An 11,462-nucleotide genomic window follows, 5' to 3' on the forward strand; every position below is an offset into this window, starting at 1 on the left:
GCGTACACAGTACTATGTGCACGTCACCGTCGTGATGGCAGATGGACCAGGCCATGCCCGTTCCGTTGAGGCCTTGAGTTGACTGACTCCGGCCGCCGCTTCCGTCCCGTGCCGGCCATCTATCCATCCGATTTTTTGTTTTTTTTTGTTTTTCAGCTCTTTTTTTTCGAAAGATTTTCACAAATACATCCTTGGTAGTATCATTTTAAAAAAAAATAGGCACTGACCTCGGTGTCGTGACAATTGGTGCCGAGGTCCGGGGTCATTTTCTACGTATCGTTGACGTGGCTGCTTGCGTGGCGTGAACGTGGCATGAGCTCGGCGTCGTAGATCTCGGTGCTGAGCACGGTGCCAATTACTACAGCGCCGAGCTATGAAAATTAATAAATTTTAATTTTTACCATGACTTGTATATTGAGAAATGTGGCTAACTCTAGATTTTTTTTTACAGTGACTTGTTGTATGATCATTTAAAACAGTATAGAAATACTTAAGATAAAAAATGATCTAGGGTTTATGTTCATGAACTAGCCTAAAAATGCTTCTAAGTGTTGGATCAATAGTCAACTCCTTTTTTTATGATGCTGTTTTGACCAGAGTAAAACTATAATTTCTTTTCTAGATATGGAGTTTGACCTTTAATAAAAATTGTAGTTTGAGTTGAGTACAACAAACTTTTATTTTGGACCTAAACGACGCGTCCCATTGGATTGCGGCATCCCTTCTCCTCCTCAAACAAGCAACAGCCTACAATTGCAGATCGGATGAAGCATGAGTCAAGGACACTGGCACGGGCGCCACCGTCGCATGACTGGTGTAGACAAGGCTTTGAGCTATGAGATCAAAGGACTCCATGGAAAACGAGTCAAAGCAGCTGTGAGTTGACATGACGCCGGCGCTTGCGCATCGTAGGCGCGTAGCGGGGATACGAGTGGAGTACCACCACCACCACCACCACCCCAGGCGTGTGATGCGCACCGCACGTGTGGTTAGTTGATTTGATTGATTAGCAATGAATAATCCAAAACAAGCTCACGAAAACACAAAAGGAAAAAAAAAGAAAAAACGAGAATGAGAACGAAAATACAAACAAAAACAAATTTGAGCTTTCCGTCGTGGTTGGTGATGACGACCACGGATACACACGAACGAAACCAAAGAAACCCAAACAACGCCTTTCGTCGGTACGGTACATGTACACGAGAGGAGAGGAGGGAAGCTTCGCGACGCGGCCGCCGTGGAATTCAGCGTGCTCGTCGCCGACTCGCCGTTTCCCATTTTTCCTTTTCCTTCCCAGGCCCAACAAGCTCATCTCATCACCCAAAACCAACGCAACGCGGCGTCTGGTCTGAACGCAACGCGCTTTCATTCAGTTTTAGCAGCAAAGCAGACCAGTACTACTAATTCCATTTTTTTTAAAATATATAATTTCATATTTTCTTGCACCAACCAATCTGAAGTGTCCAATGAATGCCAACGCGGCATCGTTCGTGTCGTCTGAGCAGGCAGGCAACTTCCACGACCACACCACTTGCGTGCCTTTTCTTTTCCTCCCCCACGGGTGGGCCCACCCCCACCCCCACCCCCACCCCCCACTCCACCTCCGCGTCTCCGGCGGTTAAAAACCTTTGCTTTCTCCCCCCACCTCCAGTCCACCGCCAGCATTTCCCGCATTTCTCTTCTCCACCCACCCAACCCAAAGGCAGGAGGGGAATCAGCCCTCGGTCCTCGGCCTCGCCTCCTCCCACACCACCAACCAACCCTTCTTCCTCCTCCCTCTCCCCCTCCTCCTCCGCCGCCGCTGTCTGGAGCAGAAAGCTGCTGCCTTTCCTAGTCACCGCCGTGCCGGCAGGCCTGTCCGGATCGGCTGCCGTTCCCAACCAACAGCGTTGGCAAGCTAGGTAACACTCAGCCTTCGGATTGGAGTATTCGACTTTTCCCTTCTCCCGCCGCCCAGATCTGAGCTGAGCTCTCCCCCGATGGCGACGCCCTCCTCCCCCTCCCCCTCCCGCTCCCCGTCCTCCTCCTACTGGTGCTACCAGTGCGACCGCTTCGTGCGCGCCGCCGCCGCTCCCGCCTCCCCATCCCCCGCCTGCCCTTCCTGCGGCGGGGGCTTCCTCGAGGAGATGGGCGCGCCACCACCACGCGCAGCCTACCTCCGCCGCCCCCGCGCGCACCACCACGTCGCCGCCGACCTCCGCCTCCGCCGCGCCCGTCGCGGCACTAGCGGCGGCGCCGACTCCCGCGCCTCGCCGTTCAACCCCGTCATCGTGCTCCGCCGCTCCCCTCCCACCGCCACCACCGACGCCGCAGACGGCTCCTCCTCCCCCACCGCCGCCGCCAACACCGGCGGGAGCAGCTTCGAGCTGTTCTACGACGACGGCGCGGGGTCGGGCCTGCGCCCGCTGCCCGACAGCATGTCGGACTTCCTCATGGGGTCGGGATTCGAGCGCCTGCTGGACCAGCTGGCGCAGATCGAGGCGGGCGGGCTCGCGGCGGCCCGCGCCCGCGACGCGCCGCCGGCGTCCAAGGCCGCCGTCGAGTCCATGCCCGTGGTCTCCGTCGGCGCAGACTACGTCGCCGCTGACGCGCACTGCGCCGTCTGCAAGGAGCCCTTCGAGCTGGGCGCCGAGGCCAGGGAGATGCCCTGCGCGCACATCTACCACGCCGACTGTATCCTCCCCTGGCTCGCCCTCCGTAACTCCTGCCCCGTCTGCCGCCACGAGATGCCCACCGACGCCACGGCCGCCGCTGGCGCCACCAACACCGGGGAGGAGGAGACTACGGTCGGGCTCACCATCTGGAGGCTCCCCGGCGGCGGGTTCGCGGTCGGGAGGTTCGCCGGCGGGCGGAGGCCCGAGGAGAGGGAGCTCCCCGTGGTGTACACGGAGATGGACGGCGGGTTCAACAGCGGCGGCGCGCCCCGGCGGATCTCGTGGGGGTCCAGGCAGGCCGCGTCCACGGACAGGGGCACCGTCCGCCGCTTCCTCCGCAACGTCTTCGCCTGCTTTGGAGGACGCGGCCATGGTGCGTCGTCGTCGGCGTCGCGGTCGCACGCCATGCCTGAGCTCAACGACGACGACGCGTCTGATCATAGCGCAGCGTTCAGCCATGGGTCCAGGAGCCGGAGCACCAGCTGGAGGCTCGAAGACGGCCATGCCGACGCCATGGTGCAGAGATGACCAACGGACTCCTGTATGTCTGTCTGTAGTACAGTAGGCTGCAAAAAGCTTGCTGCTTTGTTTCATTCATGTTGTATTTATTTACCATACTACTACTCCTGCTACTTAGAAGGAGGAGAAGAAGGAATTGTGGAGGATTTGAGTTTGTAGAACAGGGCAAATTGGTGTTGTTGTAAGTACATAGGAAGGAGAGCAGCGTCTCTACCTCTCTCTTTGTTAGAGACCAAACCATGCGTTTGCAATTTGCGTTGCAGGTGGGGAATTGTTCTTCAGTTCACTGCGAACGGTGATTCTGAAATGAGCATTTGGTTCGTTGGTTGGTATATTAGGATGTGGTCGATCAACTGTTCTTTCATTATTGGTAGCTAATTGCTGGCATGATGGATGATTCATTCGATTCTATTCGATTCAACAAAAACCTTTCTTCTGCAAGGATGTTTCGTATGGCCTCCCCCTCTCTCTCCCTGTTCTTATCTGTTGCAGTCCTGCACCAGATGGATACACCTCATAGGTTGACCATTTCCCGGCTACCTTCGGTGTTGTTTATCACTATATGATATGATCGGCGATCAATCAGGTTCTTACACAATTATATAATGCATGCTGTTTTTCTTTTGGGTCACAAGTCAACGCCTCTTCATTCAGTCCAGCCCATGCCCATCTGTCCAATAAGAACAAGATGCTCCATTATCTATCCCTGTGTGGCTGTGTCGTGTTCGCGTCCTCCCTATGAATAGACTGCTTGCCGGCAATCTTGAGTTTTGGAGGCATGTCGCGTCATATTCAGAACTTGGGATATTTTGCTTCTTTTTTATCCTACTACATAGTACTACATATACACTTTTTGTGAAGCAAGACGATATTTGGGTATTTTGCTTCTTTTGTAGCTGTATCCTACTACCATAGTAGTCTATGATGCAGCAGGATATTTCAGCAAGTGTAAGCGGTGGTGCTGGACGAGTACGACTTGCTAGACAACAGCATCACTGTCCCGGTGTATGTCCTGTCCCGATGCAAGCCAAGCAATGAAGCAAGCAAAGCAAAGCACAGAAAGTGGCATCTCCATGGATTTACTTGCCCTAATGACCGGATGGGGACGAAAACTCGAAAAGGACCTGCACACTGCACTGCCGGTAAAAGTAGTAGATTCTCCTGATGGTTGACTCCGCCATGTGCTTCGCTTGCAGTAGGTTTCCCGTCTCCTTTGCTCTTGTTTCGACTGCTTTTCTGCAAGCCGGATTTGCTGCTGCTGCTACCTTTGCTTGCAGTTGCATTGCAGACTTTGCAGTGCTCTCGGCTCTGCTACTGCACCACAAGTTGGAATTGGGCATGGCCATGTCATCTGGGTACCATAATGACCATTTGGCTGGCATCACCAGTCAAAGCAAAGCATGCTCCTCCTCTTCACTTTACTTGCACGGTCGATGGTCCATGCTAGCACGTCCATGGATCCTCTTCTCCTTCGGCTGCTCAACTGAGAGCAGAAACCCGGCCCTGAAGGTGTTCTGCCGTGACGTTTCTTCGTTCATTCATTCATGTAAGAGTACCCCTGTTGATGAAAACATGGTTGTACTACCAGGCAGGCAGGCCCAGCGAGCGATGATGATGATGATGAAGCCGTGCGCAGATGCTGCTGCCGTCCCGTTGTCTCTTGTGCAGGTAGCTGAGCCGCAACGGCAACCGTACCGGATATTGCGAGCTGAGAAGGACGACTGGAGTAGTCTAAGGGCCTGTTTAGATCTATTCCTAAAGTTTTAGTGGTCCCTAAAATTTAGTGACTCTTTTAAAGTTTAGTGACCTCCTGTTTAGTTACAGTGACTAAAGACCACTAAAGCAGCTGTCTTATATACACTTTAGTCACTTTTAATTACTCTTTGATAACTAAAAGCCACTAAACTTTAATGACCTCTAAATTTTAGTAGAGGTGTTTGGCATTTTAATAATTAAAACTGACTAAGGTTAAACTTTAGGAGGGGTGAACCCCCTAATATTCAGAGGGACAGACAGAGAGTGTCTTTGGTGCGAGCAATTAGAGCAGGTACGGTGGCTAATCTTCTGTTGCGCTTGTCTCCAACTGCGCAGTAGGCGGATCGACAGGCGTTGCCCCTAAATCTCTGACGCCATCACGCTGTCTCTGTGCCTGATCCCTATCGACAGTTTACCAATTGTACACTTCCTCCTCCTCCTAAAAAAAACTCTCATTTCTTAACGAATCAAACAATCCCGAATTTTTTTCTCGAATACGCAAAAGATTTACGTATCAATATAATTAAGAAGAAGAATAGTTTAACCATATACACGATACGCTTCTAATGAGCGCCCTAAGAGGTCTTACAGCTGTGACTGGACCTTCCTAGCAGACTGTTTCAAACTTCGACATTACATAAAAGTAAACAACCGAACTAAGGGCAGTGCAGTAACCTACGAAGCTGGGCGTCTCCGCTACTGGCCGCGCGACTCTGCTCTGTCATCCGAGAAGAGTCTTCTACCAGTCGTAGCATTGGTCGCCGTGAACAGCACGTCCAATGCTTCCACTTCACTCGACGTCAAGTTCTTTGCGAAAAAGTCGTCGTAAGCTCTCTTGGATGCGGATGAGATTGGAGCTGCCGGCGGTGCAAAGCCCATCCTCCGCATGAGGAGCACCTCGCCCCGCTTGGAGGTCGGAATGTGCGCCAGCGGCTGACCGGCAATCCGTCTGCTCCGTTTTGGCATGGGTTGCTTTATGGTTGCCACCTTCTGCCTGGGTGGGCTAGCGATTAATGGCGGCATTCGCTCGAGCTGCACCTCCTCAGTGAACCGTGCGAGACGTGGGGTAGCTTCGCGTGGTGTGGGCGTCGTGTCGCTGGGGGTGGTGCAACCCTCTGCGACGCCGGGTGCTCCCACTCGTGGTGGCGTGAGTTGTGGCGGCCCCTGCACTGGCGACACCAGGGACAAGTCTGTCGTCCACTGAGCAACCGTCGTTGGGGAACAGGTGTCCGCCACTGGTGCTTCAACCTCCTGAGCGGCTGTCGTAGTAGGCAGACACTCAGGTGTTGCTGCACTCATTGGCCAGCTCACAACGAGCGAGGCGGCGAGCTCCTCCAGCATCGAGGCGAAAGAGATGACCAATGCGGGAGGCCTCGCACTCACGCCCAGTGCCAGCACCACCGGATCTGGCTCGGGGAAGCTTAGCGCAGCAGTAGAAGTAGGTGCCTTGTCGCGGTGGTCGGTAGGCGCACCCGTGCCGATCTCCTTTGGCTTAGTCTTTTGTCACCGATGTCGTCGTCGTCTCCCACCGGCACCCCCATGGCCCCGGTGCGGCGCCCTCCGCACCGCCGCGCGGTGTGTGCTGGGAGGACGTAGGGTCGTCACGAGCAGAGTACCGTGGCAGGTTGGCACCCACCGCCGCCGAGGTCGAAGCAGTCCTTCGCCTGTAGTCTTTGACAAGGTGCCCGAATCCACGACAACGTAGGCAACACCGTGGCAACCGACAAGTCGCTACTCGGTGCGAGTAGGAGAGGCAATTGCAGCATCTACCGTGAAGCTCTGTCGGGATCTTCTTGACCTACGAAAGTTGCTTTTGGCTAGGGCGAGGCTCCGTCGAGGCAGCAGCAGATCCTGTGACCTGCCGGGGGGAGGATCTCACGCCATCCATTGGTGTTGGGGGTGGAGACCCGTCCACGACGGCCGAGGCGTTGGCGGGCAGGGACACGGCCATCCACTGGCCACACAGGCAAGCCGTTCACCAGCTACGGGCGTGGCCGGCTACGCTTCCTTCGCCTACGGCCATGTCCCTGTCGGCCCCGTTCAGCACCAGCACGACCGTGCAAAGGCCCCGCTCCGTGGTGCCCCAAAGCTGTGGCTGAACGAGCCTGGGGGCACACGGGGGACGCTGAGGCCGGCTTCGTCGGGTGACGACCGGCCTCCAGGTATGTCGCGGGGTGGTCGTCATCGGTCTCCTCGTCGTTGTCGTCCGCCCACCGTCGGCTCTTCGAACGCCCTCCCGAAGAGCATCCGGGGAAGAATGGTGCCGCGGCCGGTGTCACACCCAAAATTTCTGATTTTGGGTTGTGCATAGAAAACACTAAATAAAATAAATTATTTTAATATTTGGATAACATTTACCAAGTTTAGTTTAAGGTAGCACAAATTTAGTTATAGGAAAAATGTGAATTTTTAAAGTTTTCTAATTTTGACGGGTGTTTGGATGATGTGATGTTTGCTTGTTGCTTTTTTGTGTGTTGAGAGTGAGTAAAGTCTTTAAAATGCGTTAGTAGGTCGATTTTCCTTCTCCGGCGTGTCGTTATCTTTTTCTACAATCAAATTCTTTCTTTCTTGGCTCAAGTTTTCATTTGGGAGCTTCCTAAAATTTTTTCTTTGTAACACAAATCACTCCTTTTAGTTCCTCGTCCATCAATCAATCTCTACAAACTTCTCGGGAATTTTTCTAGCTTTTTCTGAAACTTGTTCCTACTTGTCTGTGAGCATAATCTAATTTTTAGATGCTCCAAATTATCTTATCATGGGCTCCAAATACTTTATTTGGGTTCCTCATGTTCCATAATGTCTCTGGGAAAATTTCCCGGATTTTCAGAGCTTTCGGAGAATTTTTCGCGGCTTAAATAATATTTCTAGACTTTTCTGAAATTATTTTATCCACGAAATTAATTAATTTCGAAAATAATAAATCTCTCATTTTTTCCAATGCTCAAAGCCCATGTGCAATAATCCTAATAAATCTCAAAGGCACATGTCTTTATTTACTAATGGACTTTAATGTTTATTTAGGCCCTAATTTCGAAAATAATAAATCTCTCATTTTTTCCAATGCTCAAAGCCCATGTGCAATAATCCTAATAAATCTCAAAGGCACATGTCTTTATTTACTAATGGACTTTAATGTTTATTTAGGCCCATTCGTGCAGGTCAAGGGTGCAGCGTCAATTAGTACCGTATCGCTAGTTGACGTAGAGGTGGAGAGTTTTTCTCCCTATATATTTGTACCAACTCCTTGGGCAAAGCACACCAAAACTATCATAAAGGGAGCCTCTAATTTGGTAAATTCTTCGTGTGGTAAATTAGATTTTTCTACTACTCTCGCCGCCGCACGCTGCCGTCGTTCGTACCAAGACATGGTGAGCACATGCCCACGAATCATCTCAGTCATGTTCTATTCATACATAAATCCAATCTTCAGTTTACAGCTACTGTTTGTTACATAGCAGACGTACCTCGTCTATCTGTTATGTCTACAGGGATCTGTGCACAAGCTTGTTCCATTGTCTTGCAAGATAGCATCCAAGCAAACCAGCTATTGTACATCGCCGTCTCGCTATCGCTTGATGCATGCTAGTGTTTTAACACAGCTATCAAGCTTGCAAGCCGAAGTGTCCATGTTCATGTATGGTGCACTCACAAGCAAGCACGAAGTCATCTCTGCTGTTTTAATCCTGCAAATCTTTTGTTGCCCAGAACCTGTCCATCAGCGACTTCACTGAGACATCAGTAGCAGACTCCTGGCCGATTCATAAAAGGTCAGCACCACACCCTTGTCCACTACTCTATTGATGAAAGCGTTTATGCTGTTATCATGCCTACATTATCCATGCAAAATAAGTCATCTTCCTTCTTTACATCTCAACTCAAGAAATTGCATTTTACACCGGGCGCATAGACTGTTGATCTGAATCTATGTACATGAACATGCTCGTCATTCTCTGAACCTTTAGTCCTTGGTAGCTGATAGTTTTAACTCCAAACTAGTTTCTTCGTTTTCCATGACATTTGTAGTGATATAATCTGCGGCCTTGTAGCCACGTTAGTCATGTCATATGTTTATGCATTTATATAAACATTAGTTAGATTAATGTGCAAGCAACAGTAGTTTCTAATTTAAAAGCAACATAAGTTTTATACGGTATTTTACATACAACTACTAATGTGATTATTTGCTACCGTAAACATGTTTTCTAAATTATAATTTGCTTAGTTCAAACACTTTGCATAGGATAAACTTGTTTAGGTGCTCTAGCATGAACTCTTATTTTGCAAGGTTAAAGGTTAATTTGATTAAATAATATGAGACATGTTCATAAATAAAATATAAACAAGTTCTAACTCGATTTTGAATTAAAATATGACGTGACTAATATGAGTTAATGTTATTCATCTGGTTTCTATCAATTAAAATAAAACAAGCATATAGGCTTTTCTTTTCTTTTTATAATATATATAAAACTCTCGATAGTCGTCTCTTTATAACGATAGTTTTGTTATCGGCGTTTCTTGTGATCTTGTGACCGTAGAATTAGCTCTCTTTTAGTACGTTATTTTATCTTGAGTGGTGTACTATTCTTAGTTGCTGCTTGTATGTTTGCCTATGTGTGGTGCTTACTATGAGTAGAACGAGAACCGCTTGTGAGCGCTGAAGATCAGAAGCTGATGAAGACTAGAAGCAAAGTACGAGGAAGTTTGAGCAAGTGTTAAGGCAAGTATAGCATGGGATCTTTCTTGATACCTATTCACCTTAATCATTTAATTCATACTGCATGTGTCTACCTTGACTACCACTAAGAATTTTCTAGTATTTTGTTACCTTGTACTTTGATACCTTTGGGGTATTGCATTGGGTAGTTCTGCTAGTGCTCAACTACAACCATGACCTTGTAACTTGACTAATGTAATATGCAATAAACATTAAAAGATGCTTTTTAGCAATATGGAACAAGGGGGCTAGAGCATTGGGCTGTTTTATGGTGCTCTAGATTGCTCTCCCTAAGTACTTATCTGTAAGTGATTTATCCGGGATTTATAGTATAACTGTGAGGGCTATATGGCTCTGACTTTAGCTCAGTATGAGGACCTTTTTTAGCATGTTCATGGTTACCTTTATTGGCGTAAGAATGACTTACCGAATCGGGTATAGTGCAGCCTCTGTCCCCATGTGTATAGGCTGCGCGTCAATGTGCCATCGGGAAGGGGGCTCTATATCTGTTTGCCGAGTGAATCTAATGGCCCTAACTTGTTAGACGAACCTTTGAAAGGCTTCATAGTGAACCCTGCCGACCTTCCTTGGTAGTGGGTCAAGAGGTTGATCACCTCGGACGAAAAGGGTAAATCACGACTCATAGTGAAAGTGCACAACCTCTGTAGAGTGTAAAACTGGTATAACAGCCGTGCTCACGGTCACAGTGGCCTTGGAACATTTATGGAATAGATGATGAACACTGATGATAAAGATGCTCATTAATGATTACTGTTTATGCTATTTATTATTCATGTTTACCTGATCATGTGTTTACATGGGCTGGTGATAAACTTGTTGCTACTCAATTGCTAAAATTGTGATAATTAAAAGCTAATTGTAGTTAAACCAGTGTCAGCCTTTTGAACCTCATGAACCCCGTGTTATATTTGTTGAGTACGACATGTGCTCACCCTTGCTATTTTCCCACACCCCCAGACTCTAGTAAAAGTTGCTTAGAACATTGGTGAAGACAACGAAGGAGTTCTCAGGATACTATCAGAAGTGTTTGGCATACGTAACCCCCAGTCAACCGTCCCTGTGAAGTTGGAGCCTGAAGAAAACATGAGTAACCATTCCGCTATACTCTGATATAAGTGTTAATTATAAGTATGTTTCCGCTATATAACATTGTTTCTGATATCCTCTATTCTATTGTTGTATGTGTGAACTTCCTGGGCACACATATGGCAAGCCAGGTTTTGTTCTTAAAACCGGGTGTGACAGCCGGCGAGAGGGAGGAGCTTGAGGCGTCCAGCGATGCCGTGACGGTACCCTAGGGCCCAGGCGTTGCCGCGGCGTTGCTGGCATCCAGCCCCAACGGCGGAGGGGACGAAGCGCCAGAGCTGGCCCCCTCGGCCGTCAGCGGTGCGACGGTGGTGGCGTCCGTGGCGGCGTCCTCATCCCCCGGCGGCGTTGGCGCGGGTTCCACGGGAGGAGGCGGTGGTGGAGCGACCGAGCTGCCAGCGTGAGCCGTCCCGGCGCCGATGGAAGCCACGTGCATCAGTGATGGCAAGGGGGCAGGGTTCGCAGCGCCACTAGTTGATGAGGCCCGAGATCCGGAGCCTGCCACCGGCGGGCCGTTAGATCCGACGGGCTAGATGGCGGGGGCGGCAGCGGCAGGGCCCTGCGGGCGCGGCGTGGTCAAGAACGGCACCGCGACTCCAACAGTGCAGGGCAGGGGAGGGGGAGAGGGAGGCGGGGGAGGAGGAGGTGGTGGTGGGGGTTGTGGGGGGCGCCGGCGCCGCCGGCGGTGGCGGCGGCGGGGTCAGGGCGCT

General features: G+C 50.3%; 1 protein-coding gene across 1 annotated transcript; it reads left to right on the forward strand.

Annotated features, from left to right (window-relative positions):
* The first annotated feature begins 1,838 nt into the window (after positions 1-1,838).
* On the forward strand, positions 1,839-3,510 carry LOC136516554 (E3 ubiquitin-protein ligase RDUF2-like). Its single transcript, XM_066509976.1, has one exon. It carries the CDS (start codon positions 1,980-1,982, stop codon positions 3,180-3,182), a length of 1,203 nt encoding a protein of 400 aa, XP_066366073.1. The 5' UTR covers positions 1,839-1,979; the 3' UTR covers positions 3,183-3,510.
* Positions 3,511-11,462: the final 7,952 nt, after the last annotated feature.

This window comes from Miscanthus floridulus, chromosome 17 (assembly GCF_019320115.1).
Source record: "Miscanthus floridulus cultivar M001 chromosome 17, ASM1932011v1, whole genome shotgun sequence".
Lineage (NCBI taxonomy): Eukaryota > Viridiplantae > Streptophyta > Magnoliopsida > Poales > Poaceae > Miscanthus > Miscanthus floridulus.